General features: G+C 44.6%; 2 protein-coding genes across 4 annotated transcripts in view; one reads left to right on the forward strand and one right to left on the reverse strand.

Moving 5' to 3' along the window:
- The window catches only part of KIF24 (kinesin family member 24), a 67,156-nt gene extending 57,388 nt beyond the window's left edge, over positions 1–9,768 (reverse strand). For 2 of the 3 annotated variants that reach the window (XM_058565971.1, XM_058565973.1), the window contains exon 1: positions 9,631–9,768. The gene's annotated coding sequence lies outside the window, so the exon portion shown is untranslated. The remainder of the gene's footprint in view (positions 1–9,630) is intronic. The other variant, XM_058565972.1, reaches the window with a different exon arrangement.
- Positions 9,769–10,011: 243 nt separating this feature from the next.
- On the forward strand, positions 10,012–20,788 carry NUDT2 (nudix hydrolase 2). The gene is made up of 3 exons (XM_058565987.1): positions 10,012–10,104; positions 18,114–18,254; positions 20,187–20,788. The coding sequence occupies exons 2-3, from the start codon at positions 18,128–18,130 to the stop codon at positions 20,501–20,503; spliced, it is 444 nt and encodes a 147-aa protein (XP_058421970.1). The 5' UTR covers positions 10,012–10,104; positions 18,114–18,127; the 3' UTR covers positions 20,504–20,788.
- The last annotated feature ends 535 nt before the right edge of the window (positions 20,789–21,323 follow it).

Here is a 21,323-nt window from a genome sequence, read left to right on the forward strand (position 1 = left end):
CAGCGGTTAACTGCTTGTGCTCTGCTTCAGCAGCCCAGAGTTTGTAGGTTCGGATCCCAGGTGCAGACCAATACACCGCTCATCAAGCCAGGCTGTGGCAGCGTCCCATATAAAGTAGAGGAAGGTGGGCACAGATGTTAGCCCAGGGCCAATCTTCCTTAGCAAAAAAGGGGAGGATTGGCATTGGATGTTAGCTCAGGGCTGATCTTCCTCACAAAAAAAAGGGAAAGTTCTTCCCCTAAAACATTCACTTCTATAATTATCAAAAACAAAATTAACCATGGATGAAATTGAGAAAAGGTATTGAAACTTTCTATAGAAATCTGAGCTATGATTAAGAATTGTCAAGAATGCACATGTAATAAATACGTTTTTAGATTTTTCAAACAAAAAAGGAAAATCTCAAGAGCTTTAGTTGGATAAATTAGAAGGGCATAATGAACATGTTCTAGGTGGATACAATGGTCATAGTTTTTAAAAAGTAATTCAATATAAACCTAATAATGCATAAACCAAAGCCTATTTCATTTTATTAAGATGCTTAGGAACCCTATCCTACTCATTTTATTTTTTATTTATTTTTTTAAATTAATTAATGAATTAATTTTTTTGTGAGGAGGACTGGCCCTGAGCTAACATCCAATGCCAATCCTCCCCCTTTTTTCCTTGAGGAGGATTGGCCCTGGGCTAACATCCGTGCCCATCTTCCTCTACTTTATATGGGATGCCACCACAGCACGGCTTATCAAGCGGTGCGTCAGTGTGCGCCCGGGATCCGAACCTGCAAACCCCAGGCCGCCGAAGCAGAGCGCATGCACTTAACCGCTTGCACCAGCAGGCCGGCCCCTATCCTTACTTATTTTAAATAAAATAAATCTACCTGTTTAAAAAAAGAAAGAAAGCCTGACTCACTTGTACATGGATTTCATAGTATCAAATAATCTGTTATTTTTGTAATGGTTAATTAAGCAATTCCTCTTTAAAGGTGTATTTATTTCTATTACAAAGAATACAGTGAAGAGAAAAGAAAAATGTAGCTTCGGGTAACTTTTACAGTAGCTGAAAATATCTGTGTTCACAGCCTTTTTAAAAGAAAAATATTCAAAATTATTACAGAATTAATTCATGTTCCCAAGTTTAGAAAAAAATCATCTCCATTCAACAACAAAATTTCAAATTATTTATGCTGAGCAACTCCTGAAACGACTATAAGTTCACAAATGCCAGAAATAACCAGATCATTTGTGAAGTAATTGAAAAATACAGGGGCCAGTCCGGTGGGGTAGCTGTTAAGTTCGTGTGCTCCACTTTCGCAGCCCAGGGTTTGCCGGTTTGGATCCTGGGCGCGGACCTACGCACTGTTTATCAAGCCGTACTGAGGTAGCATCCCACATAGAAGAGCTAGCAGGACATACAACTAGGATACACAACTATGCAATGGTGCTTTGGGGGGAAAAAATGGGCAAAGGACCTGGATAGACATTAAAAAAAAAAAAAAAAATACAGCCACACAACAAACAGAACTTAATTGTAACTAATCCTAGACCAAACCTGACAAATACAACTCACAAAGTTCTTTAAATGACCGTTAAATGTCTAAATAAATATTTCTGCATGGAAAAGCTTTAAAAAAGGCACTTTTAGCAAGTTACATTTATAAAAGGATAAGATCTACTTCTAAATATGATTCTATTATGTTAGCCAAAAAGTTCTTTTTTTTTAATAATTGTATTTATTTATTTATTTTTTCCCCCAAAGCCCCAGTAGATAGTTGTATGTCATAGCTGCACATCCTTCTAGTTGCTGAATGTGGGACGCGGCCTCAGCATGGCCAGAGAAGCGGTATGTCGGTGTGCGCCTGGGATCCGAACCCGGGCCGCCAGCAGTGGAGCGCGAGCACTTACCGCTAAGCCACGGGGCCCAGCCCAGCCAAAAAGTTCTTAATGAAATGGCAGAGAACATACGGTTCTCTAGAAAAAGAAAATAAAGGGGTAGTGAAGCAGAAGGTCATCTTCACCAAAGGAAAAAAGCTGTGGAAGAAGAAAATACAATAAATTATAGAAGGCAGAGAGTTATGGAGAACTTTCAGAGTAAAAGATCAAGGGGCTAAATCAGTAACACTGAAAAACAGTTGGCATTATTTGGTAAAATTGAGTCTTCACATAGCATACAACCAAGCAACTCAACTCCTAGGTATATAACCTAGAAAAACTTTTACGCACGTGCTTCAGGAGGCACATACAAAACGTTCACGGGAGCACTGTTCACAAGAGCCAAAAACTGAAAATAACATGAATGTCCATTGGCTGGAGAACAGATAAGTAAATTTGGGTGTAGTCATAAATTGGAATATTTAATAGTGATAAAAGAACAAACCACAGCTACACTAAATAATTTATCAAATCTCAGAAACATCATAAGTAGAAAAACAAATCCAAGAAAACTATGTTCCTTTTTATAAGGCTCAAAAGAAGTGAATCCAATGTATTAGTTAGGCATCTAAACACAAAATGTAGGATAGTGGTCACCTCTGAGGGGAGAGCGGGGAAATGAGGAACAGGAGGAGAACACAGGGAGATTATGTGCTAGGTCTTGGGTATGTATTCATTTTGCATTATGCTCTATAACTTATATATGTTATATATGTTTCACACATATTCTTTGGTACGTACCACATTATATTTCTATAAAATGAAGAAGAAAAAAAAGACTCCTACAGCTAGCCAGGTCAATAGAGATCATCTAGTCTATAATACTTGGCTTATGAAAGATTCCTTCATACCTTGTGGTTTGGCTTGCACAGTGTTTAAAATTTTTTAGAATTAGATGCAGTATTTAAAAATCAGGAGCAATTAAAAATATCCAGTTTCTGTTTTTCTTGAAAATTAAAAGATACAGTCACATTGGGCCTACAATAAGATAAGGCAACAACAGACCAAAATTGAGTCGTGGCTGCTCTTCTTAGAAGAGCACATACTATCCAATATGCCATGGTCCCCGGATCCTGGTTCCTTTACACCAACCAACTTTATTCATTTACTATAATTAGTTTAGTCCTATGAGCATTTGAGTTTGAGAACCATGAGCTGGTCCAACACCTTCATTTTATGTGATAACTGAGGCTCTGATTAAGTGTCTTGTCTAAGGTCACACAGCTTTGGTAGGCTAAACCTCAGTGGCCTTTTCAAACATCTTACTGTTTTCCACTCTCTACTTACTCAGTTATATATGTTTTAAATGAATATGCTGTTCCTGAAAGTAAGGGATTACATAGGAAGGTCAGCAGCCATTAGGGCATATTATACATGCTAAAATTATTATTATAGAAGTAGTATGAAAATAGAAGGACTAAAATAGCTTCTGACTGCCAAGAACTATTTTTTCATCTGAGTTCCCCTAAACTGCAACAATGATCACTTTTTAAAATATATATAACAGCTTTATTGAGATATAATTCACGTACCATACAATTCACCCATTTATAATGAATTCAATGGCTTTTAGTATGTTCACATACTAACCCCCCAAACCATCCAGCCCTAGACAACCACTAATAATAACGATTTTTAAGGAATTACCAACAGTCAACGGGCTCACTGTACCATTAGAAACAGACACAATACAAACCCAACATTCTCAATGGATTTTCATAAAAATATTTCTGTACCCCATGTTAGGCATAAAGTCTCTAATTAAGAACACAAGAAATTCAGTATTATCAGTGGGAGATTAAAAGGTAAATAATACAGTATACACTTCTCCCCCAACAAGGGAATTAGTTATTCAAACTCTAGGGATTATTCTATATATAGACTACTGATCTCAACAGAAGACAAGTGATACCAGACAACTGCTTAAAACAGCTGCAAAGGAATGAGAATATACCATACTTGATGGAATTCTTAAGGCTCCATGTGGATTTTTGGATACCAATCATGTGAGTTATGCCCAAAAGTAGTTTTTGAGAGATTGTTTCTTTTTGTAACTAAAAAGAAGTTTCAAGTTTGTTTACGGTTAAGTAGCTAATGCTTTACAATGACTGCAATTTCTTTCAAGAGCTCCACTATGAGGTTATTAAGTTTCTAAGTTAAGGAGCAATCGCCCAAAAATAAACATAACAAAATTGTTGAACTCAGTTATCTTAAAACAGTGCAAGTATTACTGTCTCTAAATATAGAGGTTTAATTCTGAAAGAATTCCCAGGAACAGGTGGTAACCAACGTTGGGTTTAAATTCAGTGCTTTATTTTTAAAATCTTGGTCTAATTCAGTTGCGGAAGTTGTCATTTGCAGATTTTTGCCATTTTGCAGTTACAAAATACTTTCAACAAAATATATTTCATGTGTTTAACTGGAAAAGTAACAATTACAATCAGTTTTTATAAATTACTAAGATGATATTGTTTTACTCAGGGTTAAAGCCTTTTGGGAACTGTTACCACGAAGGCACCAAAATTATTTCTAAAGGAGTGAAACTGAGAAAGCAAAGAACAATTAAAACAATAATTCCATTCTCTGGGATCTAAATAATATGTAATTAATTGTGCTACTTGACTAATCTTCCAAAACTTTTTGTGACAGACAGCAATTACCATTACCTCCCTTTTTACAAATGAAGAAACCAAGGCATAGATAATTTATTAAAAACAACTACATGAATTTGTGTTAGAAAGTGATCAGATACCCATATGTTGGCTACACGATGCTATACCACTAGTCTTAATCAATCAAATCTCAACATAAGCAGGTAACTAACTTAAAAGACTACAGTAGACACAGTACTGCTTGCTGGTGAAATCTCAACTACAGTCTTTTTGGTCTGGATATTGTGCAATATTATTAACTGGGTACTTCCAGAACTCCAGTTTAACTTTAGTTCACCTCACAATAAAACTGACAATCTTACAGATGTCTTGCAGCAAAAACATGCAGGGATCACTGTCAAAATGTCCCCATGATTGAGCATCTGAACTACCTGTCAATAACCAAACTCATTACCTCCCCACAAAATCTGCCCCTCCACCCTTCTGTTCCTTGGTTGCTTGGGGGGCAGGGGGGAGGGGGGTGGTGGTAGGGAAGGTTGGGGGTAATGAGTGACAATACCATCCATCCAGTGACTCAGAGCTAAACTGGGAAGTATTCTAGACTCCTTCCTCTCCTTTAATCCCAAATCTAATCAACAGGTCCAGTCAATTTAATCTCGTAAATGTTTGTCAAATTTCCCCTCTGCTATCCTCATTCCTACTACCACAGTCTTGGTGGTTCAGCCCCAGTATCTTTCACCATCATCACATGTCTCTTAACTGCTCTTCCTGCCTCCAGTTTTGCCCCCTCCAAACCATCCTCCACACTACAGAGCCAGATCATTCTTTTGAAAGCATAATGACCATGCTGTTCCCTTATTTAAAACCCTTCAGTGGCATCCTGTCACCTGTCTAAAGGATAAAGTCCAAGCTCCTTAGCATGTCCTACAAAGCTTTCTATAGCTTAGCCCCTTCCTCTCTCTCTCCAGTTTAGTCAACTTCTTAGACTGTTTTATTTCTCTGTGCATTTATTCACATTGTGCTCTTAAATGGTCTCCTCCCATTCTCCTCAAATCTCAGTTTACCTGCCTACCTCTTACTCATTAAAACACAAATGAGGTCTTTTCCAATCTCCCAAGGCATGGTCAGATGTCCCTTCTGTGTTTGTATCATACCTTTTGCATATCTCTATCACTGCAGTTACATTCTGTAATAATTATCTATGAGTACGTCTATTTCCTCCACTAGAATATGATCTCCTTGTGGCCAAGGAACATTTCTTATTAATCTTTTTATCCTCAGTATCTAAAACAGTGTCTGGAAATAATAAACACTCAATAATTATTTAATGAATAAACAAATAACTATCCTTACACTGTTTTTAAAACTATACAGGGCCGGCCCTGTGGCTTGGTGGTTAAGTGCACGCGCTGCGATGCTGGTGGCCCGGGTTCGGATCCCAGGTGCGCATCGAGGCACCACTTCTCCGTTCATCCTGAGGCCGAGTCCCACATACAGCAACTAGAAGGATGTGCAGCTACGACATACAACTATCCACTGGGGCTTTGGGGGGAAAAAATAAAATAAATAAAATCTTTAAAAAAAAAAAAAAAAACTATACAAAAGCATCTGATACCATTTGTAGTCATAGGTGGTAGAAACTTTTGTATCAGGGTAATCTGATTGCTCAGGAAAACTCTGGCAGAGTTGGTGGTGCCCTGACTCACAAGAGAAAGACTGGCAATGGATGCTAGCTCATGGCTAATCTCCCTCACACACAAAAAATAAATAAATAAAGCAGGGTGAAAGGTCTACTTCACATTGGATGATCAGAGAAGGCCTCATTCAGAAGGCAGTACTTGAGGTGAAATCTGAAATAATACGAAGGAGTCATTCGTGTAAAGATCAGGAGGAAGAGCACACCAGGCAAGTACACTGGCCCTGAGATGGAAATGACCACAGCATGATCAAGCAATGAAGAGACGACCAGTTTGGTTCTAGCTCGGTAGGTGAGAGGGAGGGTAGTATGAGAAAGGTAGGGGCCAGATTATGTCTGTTGGGCCATGTAAAGGCTTCCGGATTTTAACTTAAAGTGAAACAGGAAGTCATTGGAGGACTTTAAGTGGGGAAAGGACATGATCTTTGAAGATCACTCTGCCAGTTCTGTGAGGAACCGATTGTCAGAGGTGGGCAAAAATGGGAGCAGAGAGATCATTTAGGTAGCTACTGCAGTTAAACAGGCAAAAAAATGATAGTGAAAAGATGTTTGCTTTTGTAACGATTAATCAGGATAACGTGAATAAAGTGCTAAATCCAGTGTCTGATATATACGCCCTCAACAATAAAATCGTGTGAGATAATAGAAAACATATGTTGATCTCTGACCCCGGTTCCTGGCACAGAGCTCCTAAAACCCTTGTAATTTCCTAAGTGACAAGAGCACTAGGAGCATCTCTTGTTCTAATATTTGGTCTTTGACCCTGTCCCTGACTCAGGGCTCCCAAAACCCTTATACATTCCAAAGTGATAAGAGCACTAGGAGCATCTTTTGTTCTAAGGAGGGAATTCTGGGTGGGCTCCTGGATGGGGGCTGGTCACCAGAAAGACCAAGCCATAATTAGAAGCTTGGAATTTTCAGCTCCATCTTCCATTCTCCAGAGAGGGGAAAGGGACTGGAAATGGAGTTAATAATTGATCATGCCTAGGTGACGAAGCCTCCATAAATATCCCCAAAGTACAGGGTTCAGAGAGCTTCCAGTTTGGTGAAGCATCCACACCGGGAGGGCGATGCATCCCAACTCCATGGGCACAGAAGCTCCTGTGCTTGGGACCCTCTGAGCAAACATAAGTAAGTGTTTCTCTGAATTCTGTGAGCTGCTCTAATAAATTAATCAAACCTGAGGAGGAGATCGTGGGAACCTCCGATTTGTAGCCACGTCAGATAGAAGTTGTGGGTAACCTGGGGATCAACTACTTTCTATTGGCATCTGAAGTGGGGTGGGAGCAGTCTTGTGGGACTGAGCCCTTAACCTGTGAGATCTGACACTATCTCCATGTAGACAGTGTTAGATTGAGTTAAACTGTAGGACACTCAGCTGCTGTCACAGAGAATTGCTTGGTGGGGGGAAAAACCCCCATACATTTGGTGACCAGAAGTGTCAGAAGTGAAGTGTTCTGTGTGAGTAGTCACTCAGGAGAGAAAGAACTGAGTTTTTTCCTGCACAGGAAAAACTGAGTTTTTCCAATATAAATGGTACCTATTGTTATGAGTTTATGCCTATGGACAAGTCTTCTTGTTTAATAGGATATGAACATCAAAATCCTTGAGACAATAACTTCGGAAGCATACAATGACCACAACACTCAAAGCATATGAAGCAGACCTCTATGAGTCATTTAACAAACTTTGTTGAGGATCTACTCTGCACAAATTACGAACAGGTTTGCTGAGCCAGCACAGGAAACTGGATTAACAGCTCAATTAATCTGAAAGAGATCTGAGAAGAGTTCAACCCCTCACTTTACAAACAACAAAACTGCAGCCCAGAGAAAGAAACCCGCTGTTCCTCCTAAACTGGAAGCTGAGAGGATCATGCCCTAGTTTGCCCCAGGGAAATACTATGAATAGCTAAAGATTTTCATTAACAATAGAAACCAAAAGTTTTTAATGAAATGTTATGTGGATAGCCCATTAATGTACTATGCTAAGAAAAATGCAATATTTATATAAAGCCCTTGATACAGTGCTTTGCACAGGGTAAATGCTCAATAAACAGTAACTATTACTTCCAGCTATATGGTCTTTAAAAGGAGGCTGAGTGCGTGACGTCTACCTGACACCAGCTGCTTGACTAAACCGACAGGAGAGCCACAAGAATTATAATCTAATTCAACTCTTTGATTTTCCAAATGGAAAAAAGTGAGGTCTAAAAGGGCTAAATGACTTACTTGCAAAGCCAGCCACAGTGAGTGAGTTAGAGATAGCACCAAGACCAAACCCTGAATCCCCAGGCTGGTTTCCATTACGTGTCACAGATCCGCAGTTTAGCTATAAAGTAGCATTCAAACTTTTATAAGAGGGTAATAAGAACACAGCTGCGATACCTGACTTTTTCAGTCTTTTTATTAAAGTCATCACTGAGCTATGATTTTGATATAAGAATCATCAACAACACAGGCTGGGAATATACAGTCTCGCGAGTTAACAACGCAATACTCTTGGTAATGCCGTTCTATCACCGACATCTGATGAATGGATAGGTTACAGAAGGAGCTGTTATGTACTGAAGTAGAGACTACAAGCAGAATACAAAGGAGAAAATGACTTAAAACATTTCCCAAAACACAAAACGCGACCATAGCTGTGGGTCACTAACACACCGAGCTAAACTCTCTTGGCACACAGCAACAACAGATGGTTTGTTTTTAGCAAAGACTAATAGGGAGCCTAATAAAAGCACTGGGAGACCAAGACTAAAACCCACAATGCGGGAAGAGCCGTAGCAAGCAATCCAAAAAGGGTTTCCCTTTCACAAAGAGTGGAAGGCCAACCGTGAACTTTCAGGACTTTTTACGAGATTAGGTGCCCTCCCCCTTCTCCCGTGAACACAAAAGATGATCTCCGTGTGGGAGGGAAAACGGGGCAACCTATTTGTGGTGAGTTAAATTCAACTCAACAAATATTTCCTGAAAAATCTACTGTGTGTAAGCCATTGTGAAAGATGCTTGCCTTGCCACAAAGACCTCAGAATTATGTGGGAGAAGGGAGGAGAATCGGGCTCACGGAAGTCCACAAATAACCCAAATAGGAGCGCTCTGAGGTCCCAGTCAGGGCTACGGGTTCAAAGGCAAAACGACTCCGAAGCTCAGAAAAGCCTTCACGGGAGAAGTCGCGCTCGAGATAACGCTGAAGAAAAGACGGGGATGCGAGGATGAGGGGAGGAGAGACGGCGAGCGTTCGGACACCCGGCAGAGGCCGCCTCCCGGCTCCCTCACAACCGCCCGCCTCCGCACGCGCTTGGCGGGCGTCCTGCGCAGCCTCTCCCGCCGGGCAGGCGCAAGCCTCCCGAGGGCCTACCCCGCCCCGCTTCTCCCCCGCCCTTTCTCACCTCAGGGGCTTCCCAATTCCTCCTCGGCCAACCCAGTCTGCGGACAGGAGAAGACCCCAAAGCGGGCGACCCAGGCGTCGGGTCAACTCACGAGCCTGAGGCGGCGGCCAGGCCGCATCCCCATGGCAACGCCGCCAAGCGCCGGTTCGAACGCCCGCGCCGACAGCCGCCCGCCGGCAGCCCCGCATTGTCCACCAATGGGCATCCAGGGAACTCGTTGACGTGACCGCCTTCTCCTCTAGGAGACCAATCAGAGATCCGAGGAAATAGTGGGCGTAACTCTCAAGTTTCGTCTTTCAACCAATCGTTCCTCTCGAGGGAAGATCTCGCGACGTTCTAAGCGAGAGAACGGCATCTTCGAGGCGGGCCGAGGATCCTCTGCGCCATGCTGTTGGTCGCCCGAAGCGCAGCCGAGCGCTCGGGATTGGTTGACGTTCTTCCGGTCTCTGTCCAAGGCCCGCCTCCTCAGCTTCGGTGAGTAGCCTTAGAGAGGGGCTTCTGGGTTTAGTTTTCCGCGGAACAGCTGAGACCCCGGGCTCTGGGGGTCTCCAGCTGACTAACCCTGTGTCGGGAGGCTGGGCCGGCCAGGCCCCAGCCGCTCGCAGGACTCAGTTTTCCCTTGTGCACGGGGAGAAGGGAGGGTTCAGTGGCCCTATGACCCTTGATTGCCCCCACGCAAGTGGTGGTATGGTGAGTCGTCGGAATCCCCGAGTTCGGGGTTTTAGGGCCCAGCGACCCAAGCGCCATACCTTCCCCTCCCTGGGCCTCAGTTTACACTTTTTTGTTACCCTTTAAACCCGGCCTGCTTTCCAAAAGAGATTTTATATATTCTAGTTGGTTCATTTATTGAATGGATAATATCGTGGCAATTACAACAGAAATAAAGTCACACGGGAGTCCCACCACCTAAAAACATAACTTCCTTTTCCTTTGTTCTAGCCTGGTTTGGGTCTTAAGTATTTGTTATATCTCCTAAAGAAAAAAAAAAATATATATATATATATATATATTTATATGTTAGCTTAAAATAAACTGAATGCAGGCAAATAGCCAAATGTGAAACGCTAATATAGAGTGGAGATTAAGAGCAATGATGTTGGGAGGCGGGCTGACCTGCTTTTGTAGGATTCTTTTTTTTTTTTTTTAAATATTTATTTAGTGTATGTGTGTGTGTGAGGCAGAGCAGCCCTGAGGTAACATCTATGCCAATCCTCCTCATTTTGCTGAGGAAGACTGGCCCTGGGGTAACATCTGTACCCATCTTCCTCCCCTTTATATGGGAGGCCACCACAGCAGGGCTTGACGAGCGGTGCGTGGGTGCACGCCCGGATCCGAACCCGGGTCGCCAGCAGCAGAGCGCTGGCACTTAACCACCATGCCACGGGCTGACCCCCTGACTTGCTTTTGAATCGCTACCCAGACACATCTCTGAGCCGTAGTTTCCTTTTTCCTCTTCTGAAAAATGGCGGTAATGCCTCAGGAGGTTGTTGTGAAGATTAAGTGAAATAATGAAAGTAAAGCCCTTGGCACAATGCCTGGCAAGTAGTAACTCCACTAAAAATGGTAGCAATTATTTTCATAGTAGAAACAAGCAAATATACTAGCCAACGGGGCCGCTAGACTTCCTGTAACTGAGTACCCAGTTTTGCTCAAAACTTGTCGTTAAAGAAATAACTAAAAATTAAGGAAACAATCTGTTTTTCAAAAGAGTGAAATATTTTTCCTAGTACCTATATTAAAAGGAATCTATCAGTGGGACCTTTTACATAAGGAATATACATGGTGTGATGAACAGTGCATTCACTGCAGTTTTGCAGAAAATATGAAAAGCCATTTCTTTTTGTGTGTGTGTGAGGAAGATCAGCCCTGAGCTAACATCCATGCTAATCCTCCTCTTTTTGCTGAGGAAGATTGGCCCTGGGCTAACGTCTGTGCCCTTCTTCCTCCACTTTATATGAGACGCGGCCACAGCATGGCTTGACAACTGGTGCCTCGGTGTGCGCCTGGGATCCGAACCCCGGGCCGCCAGCGGCGGAGCGCGCACACTTAACCAGTACACCACGGGGCTGCCCCTGCCATTTCTTGATTCAACTATCAATAATAAAAGCTAAGAGTATGCCATGAAAACATAGCAAAGCTTTCTGATGACCTCTTGTGATATAAGGGTAAGAGCGACTCATGTATATTCAGTACTTCTGATATATCAGATCCTGTGTATACATTATTTTAAACTCTACAAAACCATGAAAACTAGATGTTATCCTCATTTTACAGATGAGGCTTACAGAAGTTTTCTGCTCAAAGTAACAGCTCTTAAATTAGGGAGTTAGGTCTGTCTCGCTGCACAGCCAGCCAATCTTGTGTGTGTTGCGTCATGCTGTTACTGACTGAGAGGATGAAAATGCCTGGAATAGGAGATGCACAGGCAGACTTACCCAAGTGGAGGGAGGTGGGCTGCAGAGGCATCTAGGGTGCGAGAAAAATCTTTCTCTAATGGGAAATTTCCACCTTGGGAAATGAAGAGACGAGATGAGATGATCACTGAGCTCTGTCCATTTACGTTGTGGGTAGTCTGTAGCACTTCCCATTCAACCTGTCCCAAACAGAAATCGTTAGCTTACATCCTACACCCTATATTCCACCTACTTCTCTTCTAGTCACCCAAACCAAATACTCATCCCCCCACCCACCTCTCTCTCTCTCTCTCTTGCTCTTTTTCTCTCTGTCCTTTGGACAAGGAAACATCAAATGGTGTTGATTTTCTTTTTGAGATGTCTCTCAAATTCATCCATCTCCTTTCTCACTGCCTCTGCCTTAATTTAACTCTATACCATTTGTCATCTGGACTGTTGGCAACAGGCTTGCAACTGATTGGTCTCCTTGCCTTCAGTCTTCCCTTCTAATTCATTCTCCACCTTCCTTGTTGCCAGAATGTCTTCATAAAATGTCAATCTGACCATATTACAGCCCTGCCTCAATCTGACTGTATTACTGCCCTGCCTAAGACCTGTGAAAGGCTCCTCATTGCCTGCAGAATATAAACTAAGCTGTTCTTCAATGGTATGTCATCTCATGCTTGAGAGTCTTTCCACACTCCTCCCTTTGCCTGGAGTGCCCCTTGCCTCCACCTGTATTCTGCCTGGTAAACTCCTAGCCATCCTTCAAAATCCTTATGGGGTACCCCTTTGACCTAAAGATCATCACTCCTTTGCTACCTTTCCACCTTACACACAAGCCTGTGATGCACAAAAGACACTGGTAGCTTGTCTGTTTAAATATCTTCCACTTCCACTAGGCTGTCAACTCCTAGAAACAGGGGCTTTGTAGTATTCAGCTTCCTATCTACTCTTCAAGCCTGTCTCACTGCCCGTCCCGTGGGACACACTCAACAGACATTAGATGAGTAAATGAATCCCTGCAGGCTCTAATATTAGAATTCCCCGTGTTTGCTTTCCAGAATTGTACAGCAGATGGCACTAATAGGCCACTTAACAGATCCCCTTCACTAGGAATGATTTTTATCTCAACCTTATCTGACTTTGGCCTCATCCTAGAAGCCAATATTCATGTCATTACAGGTTCAATCTCCTGTTTCCTCCCTCAGCCAAATAGCAAAGAAAGCAAGATGACTCAGCAGCTTGGTCTCTCAGAAAAGAGAGATGCAGGCGTCCAGGGAAAGGGGCAGTTGAGGGAACATATTCTTTGTCTCAATATATTCATAGTAGTTGGGGGCTTTTTTTCTTTTTCTTTCTTTTTTTTTCCCCCCTCTCTTTTTGTTGTTGTTACCAGAGAGCTTTATTAATGGATGGGCACCTCATTTCTGTCCTGCTTTGGAAGGGAAGAAGGGAGCTGGAGAGTCAGAGGAAAGACCGTTATGATGTGGGAAGTGAGGGAAAGCTAAGCAGTTCGAGTTGCTCGTGGGCAAATTTCCTGGACACCAGCACCCTCAGTTAGGTGTCTGTGGGCTTGTCCAAGGCTGGCATCCCAGGTGTTCCCGACACTTGGTGCTTGGGAACCCAGGCTACTGGGTATGGTTTTGAACATGTGGTTTTAGGTTCCTACTTCCCAGAAAAAAGCAGAGGAGTCGTGGAAAGCCTTATCAGGTAGGCAAAGTGTAGGGGCCTCAGGATACACTTCACCCCTGCAGGGTCATCTTTGGGCACCGGGACCTTCATCTACACCCCCCTCCAACTAAAACCTGTTCTGTGGAAAGGATTCCGGCCAGACATCTTAAAAATCCTCTATAAGAAACTAGACCAAAGACTGGGAATTTTGGAACTGGAGGTAATTTTATAAATTATTTGCATGTCCCCTCTCTGGGCCACTTGTGCCCTAAGCCCTGCTCTTTTACGGTAGGCAGAGCTGTACTGTATAAGGGAAAAAAATATAGACTTTGGAATTAGACTTATGTGGATTCAAATCCTTCCATTCACAGACCAGCTATGCGTTTGGGCAGGTATTTTAACCTTTTTGAATCTCAGTTTCTTTGTCCTAAGCTGGAGATAATAACGCTTATGGTGAAGAGTTGTCCTGAGCATTAGAGAAGATACATGTAAAGAACCTTGCACTGTGTAGCTGGCACAGTGTAGATGTTTAATTGATAACATGGTAGCATGAAACTGTGTCTGTTACAGGGATTTTAGACTATGAGGAAACCAGTTGGAGGGAGGATTTGGGGAGCTCTTTCTGTATCTAAAGGTATATTTGTGAGGGCTTTTGGGGTTGAGCTGTGCTTGCAATAGCACTCTGATTAATTTGATGAAAACATTGGAACACCACATCAGTATAGCTATTTATCTGTGAATTATTTTTTGGCACCTAGATCCTGAATCTCTTAGGCTATGAGGGAATTGTATATATAGAGAAAGCCAAGAGCACTTTTCCTTAGCTTCTGGAACCTTCTGATGACATTGAGGTTTTTTTTTGTTCAGGTTTTTTTTAACCACCTAAGGCACTTTGCCACTTTTTTGAAGTGTGAATTGCCTGCTGTCAGCCTGGAGTTCTCACCTCCGCAATCCTGGCTGCAGGCATATCTGCATATTGGATGCTGTGTTCTTTAACCCCCTGAGGTTTGAATCCATTTGGAGTCCGTGTGTGTGTGTGTGTGTGTGTGTGTGTGTGTGTGTGTGTGTGTATGTACATGTGAAAGCTGGCTATGTTCACACCCCTGGACAGTTTCAGCTCCGTGGTCTCCAGAAAACCAGAAAACCTCCAACAATAGCTCTATTGACTTTTATGTAAATGGCACTCTTCAGGAAAACGCTGGACTATTTCCCAAAGTCCCAGAACATACCCTGAGCATTCGTTTGAACGGGAGGTGGGGAGAGAGTTCTGTTGAGTCAATGAACATCTGTTGAGAGTTGCTGTGCTGGGTCCCAAGAAGACGGAGCTCTTTGACTCTTCCCTGCCAGAGGTACAGGCAAACTTACCGTACTAGGTATGCGGGCTTGTGGTGGCTTTGTACTGTGTCCACTTAGCTAGGGTGGAACTAAGTTTCCTGGGATTCCCCTCTTATTGGTTCCAGGTTAGGGTTGACCTCAGGAAAAATTTTGTATGAGATTTGGAAAGCCGAAGTGAAGTAGCAGCCTGTACACTGTGAAGGACAGAGCAGGCTACCAGGCATGGTGGCAGTGTATACCTTTTGACACTGATCTGCTGGCTCACCTCGTTGGTGCAGGACAGCACCCAGGCCTGCAGCTCCCCAACTCCTGAATCTCCTCCTTCAGCTACTCTGAGTCCTGGACCAGGTGTACACTCAGCTTTGTGGCAAAGGGCTCCAGCTTCTCCTGCAAGTCACCTGCATCAATGTGCTTGGAGACGGTGAAAGGAAATCGCAGGTTTCAGTTTGTCTTTGTGGGTTCCAGTTGTCCTCGTAGGTCCCGATTTGTTCTCACAGGTTCTGGTTTTCCTTGCTCTCCTCCACTTCACATCCAGCTTTCCTCCCCAGCTGCTGGCCTCGCTGACCTAGAGAGACTTCAGGCCCAACACCAGATGTGGAGTCGACAGAGTTGCATGGATCTCTCCCTCAACTTCCATAATTGCACAATGTCTAATCCCTATACTAAATCCTTAGTTTTCTGTTGCTCATAGTGTTCTGCTTCTCTAATCAATCCCTATAGTAGAAGTTTATTCATGCCATGTTAAAGGCCCTCTTCACAGAAGAGGTGACATCTGAGCTGCTTCTGAAAGGATGTGTAGGAGGTTATGTGTATGGGGAAGGAGGGAGAAACTTTAGAGCACAGCTGGATCAAGCCAAGCAATTGAAAGAGCAAATAGGAGTTCTACCTTTCTAGAACAGCTGGCCTCTCCATGGGTCCAGAGCATAGGTAGAAAGTGAACATCTGATCCTAGCTCTTGATCCTAGCTCTTCTGGTCCCACTGAGATGAACTGTTGTCAGTCTGGTTCTTAGATGTGGTCACCCCTGCCCATTGGTATCTGCTGAGATACATGTTTGCTAGGGTGCACCCTTGTCACTACCCTAAGCCCCCTCCCCATAGGAAAATATTGGCCTGCTCCGCTCCCCAGTGGCTCCACCTGGCCCCCCAGGCCTGTCTTTCTTGGCCCCCATGCAGGCATCTTTGTTTCTGCAGGCTGTATTGGTGATGGCAGTGGTGTGGAGGAATGCTCTGGGGCTTCCTGTCCTAGGCAGGGCACTGTGCCCTCTAGTCTTGGATCCCTAAGCTTATGTAGGAGTTCCAGCATTCATTCCATGGGACTCCACCCAAGGCAGAGCAAGGTGTCCTATAACTATAACTTGCCGGTACTTTCTGCACAACTTGATAGGGGTATGTGGGATTAGGTAGCTGTTTCTGGAACCAGTAATTTGAAATCTTTGTTCACCAGTTCTCTGGTGACAGGGTGCTTCCTTCTGGCTTCCTGAATGGGAAAAGTTCTCAGCATAAATAGGAACACCAGGGAAGCAGAACATGATGTTTAATAAAAGTCTGCTACCAGGTTACATTTGAATTTTTAAGTAGTTTTCTTTTTCTTTCTTTCTTTTTTTTTTTTGTGAGGAAGATCAGCCCTGAGCTAACATCCGTGCTAATCCTCCTCTTTTTGCTGAGGAAGACCGGCTCTGAGCCAGTCTTCTTTCTATTGCCAATCCTCCTCCTTTTTTTTTTTCCCCCCCAAAGCCCCAGGAGATAGTTGTATGTCATAGCTGCACATCCTTCTAGTTGCTGTACGTGGGACGCGGCCTCAGCATGGCCGGAGAAGCGGTGCGTCGGTGCACGCCCGGGATCCGAACCCGGGCTGCCAGTAGCAGAGTGCGGGCACTTAACCGCTAAGCCATGGGGCCGGCCCCTTCCGTATTTTTTGTTACCTTGGTTATATGTCCTCCTTCAGATGATGATTTTTTTTTTCACTTCTGCAGATATTCCTACTCTTCCCCATCCTGTCTTTTGTTGTTGTGTTGACATTTTTTTCTGAAATGGAAAAAAGACTAAATGAAATGGAAAAGACGAAAAAATTTTAGTCTTTATCGTATTGCTAATTATAAAATTAATAAATGTTCTTTAGAAATTTACAAACAATACGGAAATATATGGAGTAGAAAATGAAAGTCTCCCCATAATCTCATCCTCCGGAAAACACTGTTAATGATGTGTATCCATCCAGACATGATTCTATGCATATTGAGGTCTACGGAGTGCTCATTACATGCCAGGCACTGTTCAAAAGCACTTTACAAAAGTTAAGCCGTGTAATACTCACAACAGCCCTTTGAGGTAGAACTATTACTATCCTGTCCTACAGATGAGGGAACTGAGACAGGAGCTAATTGCACGGTGAGTACGTGGCAGAGCCAGAACTTCAACCAGGTTCCAGATTCACGCTCGTGACCACTATGCTGGTTTGCCTCTCATGGGGTGGGAAAGAGGCTTTCTACTATGTGTGCTCTTTTGTACTTTGAATTTTGAACCATGTGAATTGTATAACATTCCAAAACATGGATTAAAGACTAAAAAAAGTCAATAACAAAAAATTTTTAGTACACCAAGCAGCCCTTCCTACATAACCCTCTGAGCCATCAGAAACCACATTGCTGGGGTCTCTGCTCCAGAGACTCAGGCTGGAGGCTGAGGGAAATGGGACCGTGGATTGATGATAATGTTGTACTGCATCTTTCCCAGTCCCAGCATATCTTGAGTTTCAGTGGGTTTGCTTTTGAGGATCTCCAGTCTCCTAACACACACACACACACACACACACACACCAGCCCTGCGTTTTAGCAGGCAGACCTGGAGGAGCTGGGATAGATCCACACTGACAGAGTAGGGGCCAGGGCCCTGCAGTTACACACAAAGGCTCATCCCTGATTCCTGGTTAACTCCCATTAGTCCTTGGCAGGCTGCTTTTTTCTGTAGGTGACGACGTCCCCATTAGTTGGTCTGTGCCACTCCCCAGCACCAGAGTGCTGCCCTCCAGTATGGATCTTCCTGTTTTGTGTAACTTCCCAATGTCCCACATCTTCTTTGTTAAGTCCTCAGATAGACCATGGCCCTGAGAGCATGTGGCTTGATCATCTTCCGAAGACGCCTCCTTCCCAAGGTGAACAACACTGCAATTGAGTTTCTGCTGCTGCAGGCATCAGATGGCATTCATCACTGGACTCCTCCCAAAGGTGCAAGGCCAGAGGCGCTGGCTCTTGGGGAAGTGCCAAGCGTTGCTCAGAAATCCACCCTGCCAGGCACCCCACAAGGCTTGCTTCTCAGTGACTGTGCAGCAGCAAGGGGTGGGGTAGGCAGGAGCCCTTGATCCTTTCTACATGCCAGGCCAGAGCAGAGCTGGGAATAGAACTCTGTGACTGGATCCCAGGGCAGAAGTAGCACCTGTTTTTTTTGTGAGTATCATTCGCCAGAGCTCCAACCCGTGTGGCGAATGGCTGGGTAGGAGAAAAGGCACTGGGCTGGGAGTTGGGGACCTTGGGGTCGAGTTATTACCAGGCTACAGGTCAGGAGCCCACAGTGAACAGCCCCCAGACAGAAGGGAGCAGGGACTCCAAAGGGGAGTGGGGTGGGGGAGGGGTAAACAAGGATCCAGGGTTGGAGGAAAACAAGGAAATGGGAACAGGACGTAAATTTTGCATATTTGAGTTTTCACTTGGCAGAAACAAGGTGAAAAAAAGGGACAAGTGTCACAAATACTATGAATAGGAATATTCACACTTGTCTCCTGATCACCTAAGTCACACTGCATGGTAGCTCTCATTGAAAAATTTCAAAAGACCTCTCCGAATTTTTTCATGCTTGGGCCTAAGGGAGTAGTTTCCCTGTTAACATTGGTGGGCAGAATGCTGAATAGATGCTGTTGGGAAGGGTGTGCTCAGAGACTCCCACACACTTCTGAGGGAAGGTACACATCCTGGATCAGTGTCACCTCTCTCTCCACCAGCATCCCTCCCACCTTCCTCCCCCGATGCATTACGTGTCTTTGTGTACATGGCTATATGAGGTGCTATAGAGAGAAAATTCCCCAGGGGCCATGAGCTAGAATGGATTTTTAAGTCCAGACTCCTGGTGCTTTCGGTGGGAGCTGTGCAGCAGCAGCTGACTTGGGGCACTGCTCTGAGGATCCCTGGGAAGCAAGAGGGCTAGGATATAGCCCTGTCTCTGAGCCAAGAAGAGAACAGCAAAAAATTCGTGCTCCCCATGAGCTCCTGAACTGAGAGATCCCCAGCAACTTGCTGGAGCCATGTGTTGACAGAGACTGCCAGACCCCTCCCAGTCCTTCTTGGCCCCTATGGGCAGGCTGAGAATTTGCAGGGAGGGCTAGAGGCAAAGCTGAGGGCTGCTCCCAGTCTGCAGAGCTTCAAGTTCTCCTACAGCAGTTTCTTGGCAGCCGTCTGCTTGGGTTTAGGTCTTGCCAACAATTTTCTTAGAACTGGCTCTCAGCTTGTCCTTAGTCTAAGTTCCCATCAGGACTTTCCCAATGAAACTAGACTCTGGCCTTGCTCAGTTAGAAAGATGAAAACAATTTGGAAAAGCCTTGATAGCTACTTGGAAACGGCTGCTGGTGCTGCAGCGCAGGGTTTTGAGCCTGTCTGTTGGCCCTGGGACGTCAGGGACCAACTGCAGACAGTGTTAAGTCCTCACTGTGGATTGTAGGCAAAGTGCTCCCTCTTCAGCTAGCTCCTGCCTGCCAAGAAGGGACTGCCCCTCCTTGGGAAAATCGCTTTAAGGTCTCCAAGGAAAAGGTCTCCCTGAGAACATGTGATGAGGAGAGCTCCAAAGAATAAAAAAGCAGAGGTCTGAGGGAAGCCAGCTCTCTCACCATCGAAGAGCAGTATTCTAGACCAGACTTGCCAAACACATGGTCTGTTTCACTCTCTGTAGAGAAGATGGGGTGGGGAGGAGGGGTTTCCCAGACACTGAGAGCCGGACACTCTCTGCCCTGCTCCTGATTCCTAGGTGTGTTAGGATATCTCTCTAGGCTCCCTTTAGCTTAGCAACACCTAGAAAAGTCACTGAAGACCCCACCTTTAAATCATCTGACCTGGGAAATCCAGCTTTGTGAAGATTATCTCTTCCTTCTCTTCCCCTCTTCTCCTAACTAGGCCATGTGGAGCCAGGAGAGAATGACTTGGAAGCAGCCCTGCGGGAGACTCGGGAGGAAGCGGGACTAGAAGCAGGCCAGCTGACCATCATTGAGGGATTCAGAAGGGAGCTCAATTATGTGGCCAGGCAGAAGCCTAAAACAGTCATCTACTGGCTGGCCGAGGTGAAGGACTGCGACGTGGAGATCCGCCTCTCCCACGAGCACCAAGCCTACCGCTGGCTGGGACTGGACGAGGCCTGCCAGTTGGCTCAGTTCGAGGAGATGAAGGCAGCGCTCCAAGAAGGACACAAGTTTCTCTGCTCCACAGCTGCCTGAGTTGACCAGAGCAGAGTCATTTGCCTCAGTAGGATCCTTGAGGGCCTTCTGACATGAACCCACCTTCAGCTCTGGGAAAAGTTGTACCAGTCTTCGGCTCATCGTAGCAAAGAGCAGATAGGTTAGTGAAATCGGCTGAGAACTCTCAGAGGTGAGCAAGCAAAAACCTTAGCTGGGTGGAAAGGAAGGCAAGGGAGAAGTGGGAAAAAAAAAAAAAAAGCCAGGCCCAGTAAGTGCATCCTTATACTTATAAATAAACTTCAAGCAGCTTATCTGTCCTTCTAACCTGTTGTATTTATTTCTTGGATTCTTGCCCTCGGTGAGGGGGAGAACACTAAAGTGAATCTGAGTTCTGACCTTAGCCAGAGGGAATCCTGTGTCCATGTGTTATCCCCAGAGAAGCTAAGGGAGGGAGTCGGAATAGGAGACACCCAACCCTGCCAGGGGGGCTCTCCTGCCTCTGGAACTCCAAGCACTCTGACCCCACCCTCACCAGCACACCCGAGACTTTTGTGACCTGTAGTGGGACAGGAGCACAGGAACAGGGTCTGTTCTACTCCCTAGTGTATCTCTCTCCCCAGCACCAGGCACATATGTTGTAGGTGCTTAGTAAATATTTCCTAAAATGAGAGACCCCCTTTGGGACATATCCCAGGTCACAACAGGCAGAGGAGGGACAGGCAATCCTGGACCACCAGGTCAGTGACACGCGCTCCAACCTCTCAGCCCAGTCCTGCCTCCCAGAGTCAGCATGGGGCTTGTCAGCACGACTCAGGTCCCTGGCAAGAGGCAGGCCCAGGCCTGGCGGGCTCTGCTGGGC

Source organism: Diceros bicornis, chromosome 22 (assembly GCF_020826845.1).
Source record: "Diceros bicornis minor isolate mBicDic1 chromosome 22, mDicBic1.mat.cur, whole genome shotgun sequence".
Classification (NCBI taxonomy): Eukaryota; Metazoa; Chordata; class Mammalia; order Perissodactyla; family Rhinocerotidae; genus Diceros; species Diceros bicornis.

Excerpts from the sequence above, each read along its gene's own strand:
- NUDT2 (XM_058565987.1), top strand. The coding sequence starts at position 18,128 with ATGGCCCTGAGAGCATGTGGCTTGATCATCTTCCGAAGACGCCTCCTT. Across the intron at positions 18,255-20,186 it reads TCACTGGACTCCTCCCAAAG|GCCATGTGGAGCCAGGAGAG; the intron begins GTGCAAGGCCAG and ends TCTCCTAACTAG.